The sequence below is a fragment of the Solanum tuberosum genome, unplaced genomic scaffold (genome assembly GCF_000226075.1).
Source record: "Solanum tuberosum cultivar DM 1-3 516 R44 unplaced genomic scaffold, SolTub_3.0 scf00044, whole genome shotgun sequence".
Classification (NCBI taxonomy): Eukaryota; Viridiplantae; Streptophyta; class Magnoliopsida; order Solanales; family Solanaceae; genus Solanum; species Solanum tuberosum.
This window is the reverse complement of record NW_006238970.1, coordinates 616,922-636,800: the sequence shown is the minus strand read 5'-3', so window position 1 is coordinate 636,800 and position 19,879 is coordinate 616,922. Positions and strand designations below refer to the sequence as shown.

Here is a 19,879-nt window from a genome sequence, read left to right as displayed (position 1 = left end):
GCTTTAATCCTCAAGTAGTACTACGTGGTCTCCTTATATAATTATTCCAAGTTTCCAATAAAACATGACTCTTGCTTTCCTTTCATAATGCCAACAATATATGGGTCTCTTACTCTCCTCTCGCATACGATTTCAAACGTATAATTATATCTCATTGTTTCTATTAAATGTCAATAATAATTGTAGAAAATTAATTTAGAGCTAAACATAATTATCTTCTTCCTTCTATCTTCTTCAACATTACAAAGGAGGTTATGTTTACATTAAAAACACTTAATTTTCAATTAATGTTAGGAAGTTGAATCATATAAATTTAAAGTCAAGGAGAAGGTGCTCGTGCACGAGGAATTGACAGAGACATACCACTACTATATACAATTGGCAACATATAGCCCAATATTAATTAGCAATTAATAGTCCAAAAAAGAAGAAGCACGTAATAGCCTAAAAGAAATATAACGACTTTTTATAGTTTTTTTTTTAACCATGTGCAACCAACCGGCATTAATTAAGGAGATGTGGGATTATTTTTTCTTCATTATTTTTAACTCCTATAATTAAGGAAGTTAGCTTTTCAGTTTCTTTAAATTCTCAAACTCAACTTTATCATCACTCTATTTTTTTTAAAAATATATTAAACACAGTTTACAACAACATAAATATATATTTGATTGTAATTTTATAATTTATTTTTTTACCAACCGATAGTAATTAGTTTATTAAAAAATGGTTGCGTACTTTTAAGAAATGAAAAAAAATATATTATTAATTAACCCATTAAAAAAGGTTATATCAACTTTTAAGGAAGGATTTTTAAAATTCTTTAATTAACTTATCAAAAGACCGCGACTACTTTTAAGGTAAAAAAATATATTATTAGTGCTCAACTAATGTGTATTAATTATCAAATAATTGACAATAATTAATCAAATAATATAAGAAGCAATGTTTTTTATTAGAAACTGTAATAGCACGTATGCAAAAATTATACAAAACTTATAATGTATACATAAAATATTACCAACAATTATAGGTTATAACTATAATGAATACAAGAATGAAATTAATATGATAAATGTACAAATTAAATTTTATTCATAAATTGTACATGTGATTTTTGTTATGTATATGGTAACTGCACTATGTATACATTGGTTCGTATACAACTATATATTCATTAGTCTGTATTCACCTAATAAATTTGTACACATTTATTCAAATTGAGATTGACATTTATTGGCATACATTGGTTTGTATTCATCAAAATCAACATTCTAATTTTTTATGAAGATCTTATGAGAACATTTATTACCCATGAAATTGAAAACAAAAATTACAAATGCTATAACCTGAATTTTTGCCAAAAAAAGTTTAAAATTTTTAATTTCACAAATCACACAATTTCAAAATTAAGTGGGAAAAAACACTACATAATTATATATTAAAAGAAGATTTTGGGAGGACCAATGGATAAACATACATCTGATTTGCATAAACAAAGTAAATTAAGGAGAATAAGAAAAAATTTAGAAGAGCAACAAATATAAATATGAAAAAGATTTTAGAATGAAGATAAAAAAAAAGAATTAATAACCTAAATTTTCGCAAATTTTTTTTTGAAAAAACTTCAATTCCACAAATCATGAAATTCAACAATTAATTGGACAAGAACAAAATTATATATAAAAGAAGATAATTAGAAGTATCCATGAATAAACATATTGTTATATCTGATTTTCATAAACAAAGGGAATTAAGGAGAAGAATAGAAAATTTGGGAGAGAAACAAATATACGTTTAAAAAGAAGTCTAGAAAGAAAATAAAGGAGACAAAAAAGAGAAGAATTCTATTTTAAAATGGTTGACAAACAAAAAGTAGAGATAAAAAAGGGAATAATAAAACAATAAATTTTACCTTTTCAAGAAAAAAAAAGGAGCAATCAAATGTGTTTAGAGAAAAATATGGGGAACAAAATTAACTGCAGCAAAGATGCAAAGAAAAGACTCGCAAGTGTGAAAATTTTCTTTGTATTGATGCTTAGCAAAACAGTTTGTTACAAAGTTTTAAATAGATGAAAAATAATAAACGAAACAACACCTTTAATCTCCTAGAAAATCTGAAGCTAAAAACTGACTCCACTATTCCTAATTCCTAAAGACTAGGAAACTACTTATTTGACTCCTAAACAAATGCAACAACTAAACGATACTCCATAAACCTAACTGCCAACATTCCCTCTCTTAAACTGACATATCCTTCAGTTTAATTTGCAAACACCGAGCTGATCACGTAGCTTTAGGAATGACACTGACTTCAGGGGCTTTGTGAACATGTCTGCGACCCTGCTCTTCACTTCTGCAGTAAATAAGGATAATCTTTGCATCCTTAGTTAGATGAAGTGATACTTCACATCTATATGCTTACTTCGTCCATGTTCAACTAGATTCTTTGAAAGGTTAATAGCCAAAGTATTGTCACAATAAATTCGCGTTGGTCTTTGCTTAAAATGAAGTTCTTCAAGAATATTCCTCATCCAAATAGCTTGACAAGCACATGACGTTGCAGCAACATACTCTACCTCGGTAGTTGACAAAGTAACAATAGGTTGTTTCTTTGAAGACCAAGAAACAACTCCAGACCCCAGCATGAAAACATATCCCGATGTACTTTTCATGTCTTCAAGATTTCCAGCGTAGTCGCTATCAGTGTAACCAACCAAATATCCAGCTGCTTTCTTTTTATAAAAAAATCTGAAATCACTAGTACCATTCAAGTACCGCAAGATTCTCTTGGCAGCTTGTAAATACATCTCTTTTGGACATTCCATGAACCTGCTAATGAGACTTACAACGGGCATAATATCAGGCCTTGTTGCTGTCAAGTACATCAAGCTTCCAACAATTTTCTTGTATAAAGTGTTGTCCACTTTTCTCCCTTCAGGTTCTTTGACGAGATTCAGACCCTTCTTCATTGGTGTGCTTACAGTGTTGCTATTTTTCATCTGGAATCTATCCAGAATATCTTGCACATATTTCTTTTGAGAAACAAAAATACCATCAGCAGATTGATTCACTTCTAGACCAAGAAAATAATGCATCATACCTGTTGTGTCGTAATTTGACTATTTCTAGAAAAATCACTTTTTGAAATGTTCTAAGTATAAAACAATTTCGGAAATACTTAGAAAGAGTCGCCACTTAATTTTTTAAAGAAATTAAGAAAACTTATAATTTTCAAAGATTTAAACAGAAAAAATCATTTGAAAATACCAAAGAGGGTTCGGGGTTCAATTTACACTTCGAGAAGGGTTTAAGTATTCGAAGTGTCCGCTAACATGCGGTTGACCTGCGACTTGACTAAAATGTATTTGACTATTTTTTAGGAAAATAATGATTTAAAATAATTAACTTACAATATTTGAAAAATGATTAAATAAATGACGCATTTTTTTGTTTTATTTTTTAGAGGAAGGGATCCAAAATGATACATTTGACTCAAAATACAAGATTAGAATATTAATAGAATTAGATTAATTAGAATTTATTTAATTCATTTTTTTGAAATAATAATTTAAACCAATTTAATAAATTAAAGCATCAAAATCATTTCTTATTGAATGACTAAACCTTTTGAGAAAATGACTAAGTAAGTATTTATAATAATAATTTACATTACTAGATTAACTTTGAGAAAGTAGTTAAACAAGGAGCAATTTTTATTTTTTAAGCAAATGGGACCTTAATTGAAATATTTGAATTAGAGAAAGTAATTAGAAATTTATCGAAAACTAAATTAGTTGTTTTTTATTTGAGTCATTTTTCGGTTTATGGAAAAAACTATTTTAAACTAATAAAATAATAAAATAAAATAAAAAGTTTTGACTAAAGATTACAAATGAAAATACAAGAGTTGATAAAATGAGATTTGTTAGAAATAAAACAACACAGAGAAATAGTTCATCTTTTGGGGAATTCGATTAAGTTGATTTACAATTATAAAGTTAGAGTTAAACAACCAAACAATAAATAATCATAATTAAATAATTAAAGGTAAATGAGAAATGAATTTGGGCCCCCTTTTTGGGCCAATTTTGCTGAAAATTTTGGCCTTTAAACCAATCCCGTTTTGCATATACACCGGTTGTATATCAGTGTATATCGGTCGTTTCTTAGCCCTTTTTCCTGTATATCAATCCATATACTGGCTATATACAGTTTGCTTGGACGCCTCCAACCTGTATCTCGTTTTTTTTGGCCATATATTTGTTATACTGAACCTGTATATCAGCATATAATGCTGTATACAGCATGTATACAGCCCACTTTTTTGGGCTTTTTGAGACCTCCAACCAGTCCTTAACCCCTGTAAAAATTCGCTTAAGGCTGACTCGATGGAGAGAGATTGAGCCTCTATGGCTCATCTCGAGAATGCAAGAGAGAAAAAGTCTCCCACGAACTCGGGAGAGGTTCATACAACAAAAGAGGGAAGGCAAAATTAGCATATGAATAAGATAAAACAAATGCGACATAACTCAATTGAAGCGAAAGCTATTTAAGAAATTCGAAACTAAGATGCAACCCATCCCAACCATTAGACCAAAAGAAACAGATGAATTTTTAGAAAAAAGACAAAAATGAACTAACTTAACAATGACAAGAGTTGACAAGCCAACTTTGATACTAAGCCATAACAAAGACATGTATGAAATGCTACTGGAAACATATTAGATAACACATTTTTTACCTACAAACTAATATGCTAAAATTGACCAAAGCTTATGGATTACTTAAACTCACGTGATAGGTAACAATAAATTATCATATTGGAAACACAAGCTAAATGCTTAAGATTAAAAACAGTGATGTGAAATGAGAACTTATTACAAAAATCACGTACACAACTTTAGTGAGCATGGTTCAATCCTACAGTTTCAACATATTGCTCTCCATTCATATGTAATCCAAGAGATAAATAAGGGACTTATCAGAAGATAAACACTCAAAAATACCCATTATCGCAAGACGTTAAAGATTAACACAGCATAGCAAGAAACTGCGGAAATCTGGCTGGTTTTGATTCGTCTAGTGTCTAAATAAATTGATCGTTCAAAGCTATATTCCATTCACTAATCAAAAGACCGTCTCAGTCCGACACGAAGGAAACATGAAAATAAGAGGGCGAAGCAAGCGGACATGGATGAAGAGGTTCGGCCATTCTAACATTTTAAAAGACTGCCATGGAGGGAAACTAAGTAATATTTTGGTGAGAATGCAAATCGAATTGCAGTAAATCAACATCAAATAGAAAATACAATACACTTGATACTCAAATCACATAAAGAGGTGTAACAAACCACTAATCAATACTTGAAATCTTGAAGAGAATTACTACTCCAACAGTGACAAAAATAGCATACAAATTATTCGAAAACAGAGAACGAGAAGTAGGAACAAGAATATCACCTTTCTCGGAGCAGCGATACTAGGACGACGGGCTTGAGAGGGCAGCGATCCTTCCACCACAAAAGCTAAATACGAATAGATAACCAAGAAGATTCGAGCGGGGACCTTCTCGGAACTTAGAACAAGAAAACTAAATATAAAAATTTCAAAGTGTAAAAATTAGGATTGCCAAATAACTCAAGCCCAAAACTCTCTCTTTTTTAAAAAAAAAAATCCCCCTCAACCAAGAACAAGAAGAGGGCATTTATAGAAAGGGAATTGAGGGGAAAGGGTAGAATCGGAATTCGAGTTCAATCTCCAATTTCAAATTTTCCTCCAAGGATGGGAAAGCTGTTGCTTGTGTGAGATTTTCTCCAAAATCCCAGGATATCCGGATGAAGAGGTCAAAGAGGGTGGCTATTGCAGAGAAAGCTGTAGGAGTTGTTGGATATTGACGCGTGAGGGAGAAGGAGAACGATGTACAGGGGTCAGTCTGTGTCGTTGTATTGCTGCTGTGTGCGTTGAAATTGAAAAGGGAAAAAAGAGTTGGGTCGGGTATGTTTGCTTTTGTGAATGTGGGTATGTATGTTGTATTGCTGCTGATGTATGTTGATTGAATTGAGTTTCTTGGGGCTGGGTTATTGGTGGAAAGGAAATGGGCTGAAAATAGGGAGTGTTGGGCCGGCAGATGCTGGAAAAAAAAAAAAAGGCCCAAAGTTGGCTTGAAAGATTTAAAGTAAATGGTAAGGAATGGGTTGGATCTATACTTAATAAAAAGGCCAAAGGATTGTAAACTTAGCCTACTTAAATTTAAGAAGTTAATCAAATTGAGTTGATTTGCAAATTCGGCTAAAGTTTAAATAAGATGAATTAATATAGTTAATTTATGAGCTCCTTAATCTTAAACAAAATAAAATAAATATCTCAATTATAAACTAATAATTCGAAATTATAACTGTAACTTAAAGTAAATTAATAAAATATTTAACTAAATGTAAAATCTTTTTGATGATTTTCAAATATTTATAAAATAACGTGATTGTAGAAATGTACGTATTCATTATTTAAAATAATTACAAGAAGACAAAATCACTTTTAAAAATAACTTGCAAGTATTTTGAATTTCATAAGATTCATTAATTCAAAATTACAACCATCACTAATAAAATATCTAAAATAAAAAATCTCTTTGAGATGATTTTTGAATGTTCATAAAATACATTAATTATACACATAATTATATAAAACATATATATCATTTACAAAGTGACGAAACTATTTAAAATGACTTGCAAACTATATTTATTTTTTTATTTTATTTTATTTTTATTTTTTTTGAAATTTTTATAAAACTAATACTTTAAATCGTTCGAAATTTTCATAGACACATCACTTTCGGTATACATTAAGTCATCCACATATAAACACACCATTAAAACCCCTGCACACTTCCTTTTTATATAAAGAGTATATTCATATGGACACTTTCGAAATCTCTCCTTTGAAAAATAAGTATCTATGCGACTATACCTAGCTCTTAGAGCTTGTTTTAGTCAATATAAAGCATTTTTCAATCTAAACACTTTATTTTCAACACCAGATTTCACATAGCCAGGAGGTTGTTCAATAAATACATGTTCTTGCAGCTCACCATGTAAGAAGGCAGATTTCACGTCTAATTGAAAGATTTTTCAAGCATTTTGAGCAGCCAAAGCAATCAGCAATCTGATGGTATCTAAACGAGCAACGGGAGCAAACACTTTTACATAGTCAACACCATATTCTTGCTTGTAACCTTTTGCTACTAAGCGAGCTTTGAACTTGTCGACCTCTCCGTTTTCCTTCAACTTTGTTTTGTAAACCCATTTGACACCAATGACTTTCTGATTTTCTGGAAGGTTTGTCAACTCCCAAGTATCATTTTTTTCAATTGATCTAATCTCCTCATCCATGGCTTGTTGCCACTTCAGGTCTTTAACAGCATCGGCAAAAGATATAGGATCACAATATGAAAATAAAGAAAAATGACTTACTGTATTTCCAGATTTCTTAGTCTTATATACCTTATAATTTTCCAACCATCTTGGTGCACCTCTATTTTGTTGTGGACGTTCATTATTGAACTGAGAATCACCTGATTCATGTTCAACACCTTCAGCATCCTGTACAATTGGACTTGCTTGTGAACTGGTCTCCAAAGGTTGTTATGGTTCCTCTTCTTCTTTAACAGAAATTGGAATATATTGAAATGAACAATTATCGCTCCAATTCCAGAGTGCTTCTTCATCAAAAGTAACATCTCGGCTAACAACTATTTTCTTGGCAATAGGATTGAACAAGCGATAAGATTTTGATTTGTCACTAATACCAAGGAAAATGCACTTCTGACCTTTATCATCCAACTTCTTCCTCGCTGCATCTGGAATGTGTGCATATGTTATACACCCGAAAATTCGAAAATACTCAACATTTGGTTTACGCCCGCTCCAAGCTTCATGAGGTGTCATATTCGAATAGAGCTGATAGGACCTCTATTCAATATGTGAATGTTCCAACGAACTACCTCAGCCCAAAAATCTTTTGGTAAGCCGCTTCTTTTTAAAAGACTTCGCACTATATCAAGAATTGTGCCATTTTTTCTTTCACACACACCATTTTGTTGAGGTGTGTAGGCTGCGGTAAGTTGCCTCTTATTTCCATGTTTCTCATAATTTTTTGTAAATTCTAGTGAGTTGTATTCACCACCCCGATCGCTCCGCAAGCATTTAACTTGATAACCAACTTCATTTTCAGCAAGCACTTTAAACTTCTTAAAAGTTTCAAGTGCTTCAGATTTTTCTTTTAAGAAACAGACATATGTATTTCTGTTGTAATCATCAATTAAGCTAATGAAATAGTGTTTACCTCCATTCGATGTGGGACTTATTGGACCACAAATATCTGAGTGCACCAATTCCAACATATCATTTGCCCTCCAAGAATTGCATTTTGAAAATGGTACACGGTGTTGCTTGCTAACAGCACACTCTTCACATACTTCCTTTGGAGATTCAAGCTTTGGAAGACCCAACACCTATTTTTTTCCTTTAAGAACTTCAAGCTCGCAAAATTTAAATGCCCATAACGAAAATGCCTGCAGAAAGATAAGATTTTATGGAGTTGTGAAGATATAAAGGAAATAATCGATTTGACGACATGCTAATCTGAGCGAGTAACCCCAAACGAGGATATCGTATCTTACAAACTCCACCTTTGATATTAAGTCATATCTCTTTTCTTGAAGCTGTCCAGCACTCAATAAATTTGACTTCAATGCAGGGACATAAAACACCTCACCTATGGTATGAAATGAGTTGTTTTTGGTTGAGACTTGTACCTTCCCTTTACCCATGGCAGAGACCATTGAATTATCTCCAAATCTCACAGTGTCTTGAAAACTTTCATCCAACTCTGAGAATGCCTCTTTTTGCCCACACATGTGATTACTACAACTGGTATCAAGGTACCATAAATGAGTGGAAAATTTCTTGTTAGCAGTATATGCCATCAAAAGTGAAACTTCCTCTTCTTCTTCCTTGGTTTCCCCATCTTCCTTTGTCTCTGCAAAGTTAGATCTGCTGCCACGATTCCTATTTAAATTGGTACGACACTCAGATCGATAATGTCCGAATCGGTGGCATCGATAGCATTCAACTTGAGACTTATCTTCTCTCTTTTCCTTTTCTAGAGAATCTCCAGAACTACTTTTTTTTTTTTATGGTGTGAATTTTTTCCTTTACATTTGGCTTTCACCTGATCTGTTCCTTTTGAAGACGTTGCTATCTTCAATCCTGCTTCATCCTTGTCCTGTTGGTTTATTTTCTGTTCATAAACCAACAAAGAACCATGCAGCTCGTCAAGAGAAAGAGTATCAATATCTTTGGATTCTTCAATGGAGCAAACAATATAGTTGAACTTTGTTGTCATTGAGCGAAATATTTTCTCAATAATGGTAACATCCTCCAGTCTTTCACCATGAATTCACATTTTGTTTGCGATAGCCAACGTCCTAAAGAAATAATTTGTTACCGACTCACCACCTTGTATACGTAGAGTCTCAAACTCACCACGGAGTGCTTGAAGCTTCACTCGTTTTGCCTTCGTTGTTCCTTGATACTTCTTCTTTATGGAATCCCATACTTATTTGGAAGTATCCTTGAAAAGAATGGTTTCAGTATTGAGCGATCAATAGCCTGAAACAGGTAATTATTCACTTTGAGATCCTTTAACCTTAGACTATCCTACTCTGCCTTTAGTGTTTCCGATGAGGTAGTACCAGTTGTTGGCTCTTGCACGCCAATACTGACAACTGGTCAAAACTCTTTGGACCTAAGGAAGTTCTCTATCAACATGCTCCAATAGTCGTAATGACCATCGAAGTGTGGAATAGAGGGATAAACAAAAATTTCAGAAGCCATCTTTTGCTGCTGAGATAGTACTCCAAAAAAAGAAAAAAAGACTTTCTGGCTCGAATACCAAATGATAGAAAATTAACTACAGCAAAGATGAAAAGAAAAGACTCGCAAGTGTGGAAATTTTCTCTATATTGATGCTTAGCAAAACAGTCTATTACAAGAGTGTTAAATAGATGAAAACTTATAAACGAAACAACACGTTTAATCTCCTAGAAAATCTGAAGCTAAAAACTGACTCCACTATTCCTAATTCCTAAAGACTAAGAAACAACTTATTCGACTCCTAAACAAATGTAACAACTAAACGATACTCCATAAACCTAACTGCCAACAAATACCTCCTCCACCACATTTTTCATTCTTAGAACTCCCGTCTTGCGACTTCTTCCCTAGATTCATTCATTTCTTAAGGGAAGTTCTCATTCGAGGATTTGAGAGGATTCTCATCCGGCTTTTTATCCGAGTTGATTTTAACAGAGGAATTTGTAGGCATATTCCATCTTACCCAAATTCTTTTTATGACTTGAAAATTATAGCTTAATAAATAGAGGATATCAACCCATTCCAAGTCAATTTTCAGCTGTTTGATTTAAGATAAGAGAGTTTGATTGATGTTGAATGCAATTGAGGTCATGGCTCTATTAAAAGAAAATCTTTCCATTCCATATTTACATGCACACCTCGCTCTCTTTGTATCTCCCAAGAAGTAAAAATAGGAAGACATCGGTTGATTAGAGCCTTGATAGGATCTGGTCTTTTATTCTTCCATATGTTGAACAAGAGTTGTCTATAAGTAGAGTTACTACACTAAACTCCAAGAGTCCCACAAATAATTCTCCATAAACCACTAGCCCACTCTCCCCCATAGAAAACATGCTCAACACTCGCTTGGTCTGTGTTCTTGCAACAGACACACCTCAAATTCTGGAGTATTCGTATGAAATCTCAAGATCTTTGGGACCTGGTAGAAAAAGGATTTGCAGATCCTGACGAAGAAACTAGATTGTGAGACAACAAGAAAAAAAGATGCTAAGGCGTTGGTGTTTATCTAGCAAGCTGTCCATGCTAGCCTATTTTCACGGATTGTAGCAGCAATCACATCAAAGCACGCTTGATCCATTTTGCCGAAAGAGTTTCAAGGTGATTCAAAGGTCATCATGGTGAGATTGCAATCACTTCGGCATGACTTTGAAACATTGATGATGAAAAATGGAGAACCAATTGCTCATTTTCTATCCAGAACAGTGGCAATTTTCAGCATAATGTGATCCTATGGAGAGAAAGTTATTGGCCAGCAGTGGCGTAGCCAGGAATTTAATGAAGGGTGTCCAAACTTTTAATAGTAATTTTTTTTTAAAAATGTACGATTTTAAAATTATCAAAACAAATAATCAAGTTAAGCAATATTTAATTAAATATAGGAATATTTTAATAGAATTACAAGTGTATAATTCAAAACTAACATAAAGAAAATAAACTACTATTGAAAACATAATTTAAATATATTATTACAATTGTACTCGACGAGGTTTCATATCCTGAAACGTTTTTATAATAGACTCATTAGAAATAGTACGAAATACTTTCTTTTCTACATAAGGCACTATACAACCGTCTAAAAACTCAGCATCCATTCGATTTCGCAAGTTCATTTTTAATCTACTTCATTGCCGAGAAAGCTCTTTCAACGGTTGCAGTAGCAACTGGCAAAAGCAAAGAAAATTTCACTAAGCGAAATATAAGTGGATAAGTTAAGTTTTTCTTTGTCTCTACCAATTTTCTTGAAAGTTCACCAAGTCCACCTAAATCGGAGAATCTTTTATCAGTATCGCGTACATCGATAATGTAATTGGCAAGGTGATTCTGAAGGACGCCCATACTAAATAGATCAAAGTCATCAGGATATAATTCAGCCATTCTCATTATTTTTTCGATGTCAAAACTAGAAAATGAATTAACTGGATTCAAGCAAGCTACTCCATGAAACAAATCACTCGTCACCTCATTGAAACGATCATTAAGTTCTTGAAGTTGCCAATCAATAATCTTATAAAATACTTCCACATGAAAATGATGTAAAACAGTATGATCAACAATTTTACGCCGTGATCTTCCAGAGTTAGAATAGGGCTCATCAAAATTGGGTATCAAGATGTCATGTTTGATACAAAACATAGATATTTTATTGATAAGTGGCTCCCATCCATCATCTCTTAGTTTTTGAAGCCTTTTTTTGGCTACTTCAACAAGTATCATGGCGTTTGCAATATCTTGTTCCCTTTTCTGTAGTGATATATTAAGATCATAAGTGATTCCCAAAATATCTTTCATCAAATGTAACATGAAAGCAACCTCATAAGTTTGAAAACTTCTAAGATATCCTGATGCTTTAGCTCTTTCATCTAAAGTATTTGCATCTTCAACAAGTGTATCAAGTACATCAATAATAGAGTCAAACAAAAGTATAAAGTTTTGAAATGCTTTGTAGTGAGATCCCAACGAGTATCACCGGCTCTAATAAGACCAAGTTCTTGATTCAAACCTCTACCTGTTTCTATTTCATCCATATCTAATGCATTTTGAAGATTATCTTTTTGAGATTGTCGTAATTCATCCATTCGTTTAAAAGAAGCTCCCAACACATTCAAAATATTTGAAACCAATAACACAAGTTCTCCCACTTGAACGCATTTTTTTGAAACCACGACAAGAGTTAGTTGAAGTTGATGAGCAAAACAATGAATAGAATGAGCCGATTTACTTTCTTTCTTAATCAACATTTTAAGACCATTGATATCACCTTGCATATTACTTGCTCCATCATAACATTGTCCGCGTACATAAGATAAACTTAATGAATGTTGAGCAAGCACATTAACAATTGTTTTCTTTAGAGATAAAGCACTGGTATCTTTAACATGAACAAGTCCAATAAATGCTTCCACTACAAATCCTTTTTATCAACATATCGTAAAACAATAGCCATTTACTCCTTACGTGACACATCAAAAGATTCATCAACTAATAGAGCAAAATAATCACCATTTAGATCCTCCATTATAGACTTCAATGTTTCTATCTTACTTGCAGTCACAAGTTCTTTTTGAATATCTGGAGAAGTCAATTTATTATTTCTTGGAGCATTTTCTAACACGAAAGGTTTGATGTTTTCACACCTATCTCTGTACCAGGAAAGAACTTCAATAAAATTACCTTTGTTCAATGATGATTCACTTTCATCATGACCGCGGAGTGGTAATCCTTGATTCAAGAGAAGTCTTATCACATCAATTGAAGCATTTAAGCGAGTCCAATATTCAAGCTTAATCTGATCAGATTGCCTATCAAATGCAGCACGAATGGACTGTCGTTGTTGCATTAGATCATCACATTTTCTCTTTGCTTGATTATGAACGCTATTCGGTCCACCAACATGTTCGTCAAACTTACTCTTTTTATGCCAATTGTTAAATCCCGTTGTTGAAAATACTTCACCTCCACCTTGATGAATATTATTGCCTTTAAATAAATAACAAGGTAAACAATATGTTGCATCTGCACTCTCACTATACTCTAACCAATCATACGCTTTATACCAATCAGAGTTGAAACGACGCATTGCTTTAGCAATATATGATTGAGGGTATTCTGTAATATTTGGTCGACAAGGACCAAGTTTAAGATATGTCCTTCTTATTTCATCACGAAGATTTGGATCATGATTTAAAATTGAAGTTCTTTTTGCTGGATCAACTTCTAGAGTATTTAAATCAATGCTTTGTTTTTGAGAAGAATGTGACAACATCTCTAATTGATCTACCGTTGTTTCTTTATTTGGTTGACTTAGAGAAGTCGAACTTTTTTTTGGTACTCTATTATAATAATTCCTCATGTCTATTGAAACTAAAATATTAAGTTGGTTATTTTTGTTATAAAATAAGAGAACGAGAAGAAAAAACAGAGAGAGAATTATTGAGATTCTATTCTTAATAATATTGTGATATGATTTGGGTAAATGAGTCTCCTATTTATAGAGAAAGAAAACCTAGTTCCATAAGGGAAAAATATTAAAATTTAAGGAAATCTTATTCCATAAGGAAAAGGTATTAAAATTTAAGGAAATAATTCAATTTTAATTGAAAAAAATTAGTTAGTAGAGGAGGGATTCGAACTTGGGTCCCCTGCCCCCTGGAGCCATTCATGATACTATCAACCACCAAGCTACTGAACTTTTATGTTAAAATTACGCATATTTATTTACTTATTTGAATTCAAGAAGTCAAAATAATTACAGAAAAAGAAAATAACCCTGCGGGGAATCGAATCGGTACAAAGAGTAGGATTGCGCGGGCAATTGCCAACTCCACTGCGCATCTGTTTGTTATTTTAGGGGGTCCAAATTCTATATATACCAATATAAAGTCAAAATTTTACGTGTATATATAGTATAATTTTTCGACGAAGGGTGTCCAATTGGACACCCTTGAGCCTACGTGGCTCCGCCCCTGTTGGCCAGATCATTATCGAAAAGATACTACAAAGCTTAACTCCAAAATTTGATCATGTAATATCTGCTATAGAAGAGTCTAAGAATCTATCATTTTTTTCCTTTGATGAACTGATGGGATCTCTTGAAGCTCATAAGGCAAGAATCAACCAATATATAGAGAAGAATGAAGAGAAGGCATTCCAAGTGAAAGACTCTACCATTAAATATGGAAAAATAATAATGATCCAGCAAATAGAGGTCGTGGAAGAGGAGGATTTTGCAGTGGTCGAGGTTATGGTTATGGAAGAGGCGGAGGAAGAAATAATGGACACATGCAGTCCAATGAGCAAGGCAACATAAAAAATGGTGTTCAATTTCATCATTGCCACTGCTATGGGCATATAAAGGTTGATTGTTGGTACCAAAAATTAAATTTTGCAGCTAAAGAAAATGAGGAAGAGAATCATCTTTTTATGGCCTGCATTGATATAGACCATAAGTCAAGTGATATATGATTCGTAGACAGTGGTTGTTTAAATCATATGCCAGAGGCCAAAACTATGTCCGGGATCTTGATGAGAAGCAAAAGACGAATGTGCAACTTGGCAACACAAAAGAGATGTAGGTTGAAGGAAAAGGCACGGTGGTCGTCGACACTAGCCATGACAAAGTAAAAATGTTGAATTGTGTTTAATTTGTATCTGATTTAGGATTCAATTTGTTAAGTGTTGGACAACTAATGACTAACAAATATTCTCTTTTGTTTGATGACGATTTTTGCGTCATTACAAACAAGAAGTTAGGCAAAAAGGTTTACATCACCATGACATCAAACAATATATTTCCGCTGGACGTTTCTAATATGAAAATTTTTGCTCTTACTGCAAGTGCAAAGAAGACTTGAAGTTGTGGCATTTGAGGTATGGTCATCTCAACATAAAGGGACTGAAATTGCTAGTTGACAAAGGTATGGTTCTTGGACTATCAAAATTAATTATATTAAATTGTGTGAAGGGTTTATTTATGGAATATAAACTAGAAAAACTTTTCATGTTGGAAAGGCTTGAAGGGCTTCAAAGTGTCTTGAATTAATTCATGATGATTATGCGGACCTATGCATACTACTTCTTTTGGTGGGAGTCGTTATTTTCTACTCTTTAATGACGATTGTAGTTGCTGGAGTTGGGTCTATTTATTGAAAAACAAATAAAACACATTTCAGAAATTTAAGTACTTCAAAGCCAAGATTGAGAAGCAAAAGTGGTCTATGCATCAAAACTCTTCGCACTGATAGAGGCGGAGAATTCTTGTCCAAGGAGTTTAGTCACTTTTCTGAAGAAATTGGCATCCGCAAGGAGCTGACAACACTTTACACTTCTGAGCAAAATGGTGCCGCTGAGCAAAAAAATTGCACCGTTGTAGATATGGCAAGAAGCATGCTACAAACGAAGGGACTTTCAAATTATTTTTGGGCTGAAGTTGCGGCTACTTCAGTCCATTTATTGAATCTATCTATCATAAAGGTTTTCATGAATCATACTCCATTTGAAGTTTGGCGGGATAGAAAACCATTTGTAAGTTATTTAAGATTTTTTGGTTGTATTGCTTATGCTTTGATAAATTCTCAATTTCGTCATAAGTTGGATGAATAATCTGAAAAATGCATTTTTATTGGTTATAGTACACAATTCAAAGCCTACAGATTGTATAACCCTCTTAGTAGCATGATTTTAATTAGAAGGGATGTAGTATTTGATGAAATGGCAAGCTGAAAATGGAGTGGAAGTAGTGAGAAGATGCAAAACCAGATTCCTATACCCATTAGAATCACTTTTGATGGAATTCAACAACCGACTCTTACAACTACAACAACTAAATCTTCAACAACTTCTCCAGATTCATCTTCTTCAACTTCACCGAGTAGGAACTCTTCATCTATGACTATTGAAGAGTCTCTAGATGAGCCAATTCGATTAAGAAGATCAAGAAGGTTGACAAACTCGAACCCTAAGTATGCTAATGACATATATACAACTTGTCATTTTTCTTTTGTTGTTTCTGATCCTACACGCAGCTGAAGAGGAAGAGTGACGAACAACAATATTAGAAGAGATGAAATCTATCTAAAAGAATAACACTAAAGAGATGGTGAAATTACCTAAAGGCAAAAATCCAATTGGCTTGAAGTGGGTATTCAAGACAAAATTTTCAGCAGATGGGAGCCTTCAGAAGCATAAAGCTCGTCTTGTGGAAAAAAGGATTGCACAACAATATATTATTGATTTTGAAGAAACCCTTTCTCCGGTAGCTTAGTTTGAAACTGAGACTTGTTCTAGCATTAGTTGCACAGTCACAATAGCTAGTTTATCAATTTGATGTCAAGTCGTCATTTCTCAACAGAAACTTAAAAAAACAAGCCTACGTAGCGCAATCAGAAGGTTTCGTAAATAAAGAAAATAAAACAAAGGTCTACAAGCTAATTATAAAACGGCATTGTATAATTTCAAGCAAGCCCCTTGAGCATGGTATAGTAAAATTGATGGGTATTTTCAGAAGAAAAGATCATAAGTGAGAATGAACCCACATTGTATGTAAAGAAGAAAGGTATTGATTTCATTATTGTTTGCCTTTATATATATTGATGATATTATCTATATTAGCTCTTCTGTTTCTATTATGGATAAGTTTGAGTCTCAAATGATGAGTGAGTTTGAGATGTCGGATATGGGTGTGTTAGATTATTTTCTTGGCCTTGAAGTCCATCAGGCTGCATATAGAATATTTCTTTCACAAAGGAAATATGCCAGGGACCTTCTCATTAATTGTTAGCCTGCAACTACACCTACAAATGTTGGTGAAAAATTGCATATTAATGATGGATCGGAGAAAAGATGGATAGCGCTAGAAGTTTCAGAAGTCTGGTTGGAGGTTTAATATATCTAACTCACACTCATTTTGATATTGCATTTTCTGTTGGTGTCATTTCCAAGTTTATGTAACAACCTTCTACGATTCATTTTGGAGCAGCAAAAAGATTTTTATGCTATATCGTTGTAACTATGGACTATAGGATTCGGTATTCACAAGTTTCCAATTTCAAATTATGTAGATTCACTGATAGTGACTGTGCTGATTCATTGGAGGATAAGCGCAGCATTTGAGCACATGTTTTTACTCTTTGGTCAGGAGTAATAAATTGGAGTTCCAATAAGCAAACTACAACAACCTTTTCCACCTCTGAAGCTGAGTACATTGCAGCTACTTTAACTGCTTGCTAAGCCATATGACTGAGAAGGATGTTAGCGGAACTTCAGCATAAGCAAGAAAGGGTAATAGAGATATATTATGACAACAAAATATCTATTTCAATGACAAAGAATCGAAACTTTCACAGTAGAATCAAGAACATTGATGTTCACTTCCATTTCATTCATGAGTTGGTCGCAAAGGAGGAGATTATATTAAAGCATTGCAGCACTCATGAGACATTAACTGATATACTGACGAAGTCTTTGGCATCAGACAATTTTATCTATTTGAGTGCTTTGCCGGAGTCTGTAACTTTGAATCAAGGGAGAGTATTGAAGACTAATTCAGTGTGTGACCTGGTTAATTTAGTTTGTTAGTAGTGTCCTATATTCTAGGGTTGTTAGTAGGTCATGATGTATTACTTTTATTATTTACTGTTATCGGTTAGTTGTTGTTTTATTAGTGGCAGTGGTGATAACTTAGTAACCTAGTAGTTTGCTTATTTGTAACCTATATAAAGACAACATTTTCTTTGATTTAATATACAGAAAAAATTGAGATTTCAGCACATAGCTAGTATGTTTAAACTTTGCATCTTTGTTCTTTAAGTTTGCAGTCTATCCTTGCTCAACATGATTAACTTAACTTACCAAATAAAATAAGGGAATCTAAATATACAACTATGATATATACAAACTCGAGTGATAACAAAAAAATCACGATAAAATTAAAGAGTAAGGTGAAATTATCAGTCACAAAGTATAAGCTTCAATTTGACAATATATTTTGAAGTTAAAAATTAAATATTTGAGTTTTTGAAGTTATGATTTCAGATTTAAAATTGTATTAGGACATCATTTAATTTGATTTTTTTTTGAACTTTTATAAATAGAAGTCTAAAAACACATAAATACTCCCTCCGTTCCTATTTGCATGTCGTCATTACTAAAATAGATGTTCCTTAATAATTGTCATTTCAAAAAATCAATACATAAATGACACTATTCTTCCTATTATACTGTTGAAAGTTACTTCATCTATCTCTAATTACTTGTTCAATTTTCCTTTTTTACTTGTTCATTTTGATAAATCAAGAAAAGACACATTTTTTACCGATTATACCCTCAATTAATTAATTTTGAAAAAGGTAAAACTTCTTGAAAATCTTAAATTTTTAATCCATCCACATCATAATTAATAGGGGTAATATAGTAAACTCACTATGTCAATCATTGTTTTCTTAATAACTTTGTCAATTCAAAAGTGGACAAGTAATTAGGGACAATATTAGCCTTGAAAAATATAAATTTGACCAACATAGAAAAACAAAGAATTTATCCATGTTCATTGGTCAAATTAATTGGATCAAAATAATCAAATTCATAATCATTTATTGAAAACTTGACTTTAAGAGAACATTAATGTAACACCCCGACTTTTCAAAACGTCTAAATTAACTCGTATCTTCGTGGAAAGACAAGGAGGGTGAGTAATAAATTAAAAATGATGTGGTATATCACATTTTAAGTATTCAAGGGTTGTATCTCAAGTTTTGAAGTTAAGTAAGTGGCAAAATAAAAGTTGGCGAAAGTTATCGTAAGTTCCTTTTTAAAGATTTCTCTAAAATTTGGGTCAAATGTCTTGGATGTTTTCTCCCAATATATAAAGAGTTAGAAGGCCTATCACCCATTAAATCGAAGGGCTACGAGTCTAGTTTGCAAGGCACAAAGCCCCGTATCAAATCGACATCAAATTAAAAGTTATAAGGGTTTTACTAAGGACTGCCGGGGTAGAATCCGGGTCGGATCTGGGTCGGGTTAAAAATATGGTATGTCGGCTTATTTAACGTTTTAAGACATTAAAATATTTCATTTCAGTTCCAAACCAGAGAGAAAGCTTAAGAGAGGGTTCCTATGGAGTTCTAGCATGATGAAGGTTAGTTTTTGACGATTTCTACAATTAAACATTGCCCTCGTGCCTAGAAACGTAATCCCTACACGTGGCAATCATTTTTTTCTTCTATTAGTTGTGCTCGGAGCTGGTTTTTGAAGATATAAATTTGTAGTTATTGGTGTTTCTTCAAGGTTTACACTCGGTTAACTAAGGTAATCATCTCGGGACCCTTTTATGGTTGTTTTTATGAATTCTACGGACATTTCGACAAGTTGGGGAAATATGGAAAATCTGCCGATTTAAGATTAATTATGAACTGTTTATAGGTGCGTACCAGTTGTGTATATATAGT

The 19,879-nt window shown here is 32.9% G+C and overlaps 1 protein-coding gene across 1 annotated transcript; it reads right to left on the bottom strand.

Annotated features, from left to right (window-relative positions):
- Nucleotides 1-11,555: 11,555 nt before the first annotated feature.
- LOC107059878 (zinc finger MYM-type protein 1-like) lies at nt 11,556-13,701 on the bottom strand. Its single transcript, XM_015306960.1, has 3 exons — nt 12,894-13,701; nt 12,406-12,849; nt 11,556-12,313 (listed from the first exon to the last, which is right to left on the bottom strand). The coding sequence occupies exons 1-3, from the start codon at nt 13,699-13,701 to the stop codon at nt 11,556-11,558; spliced, it is 2,010 nt and encodes a 669-aa protein (XP_015162446.1).
- Nucleotides 13,702-19,879: the final 6,178 nt, after the last annotated feature.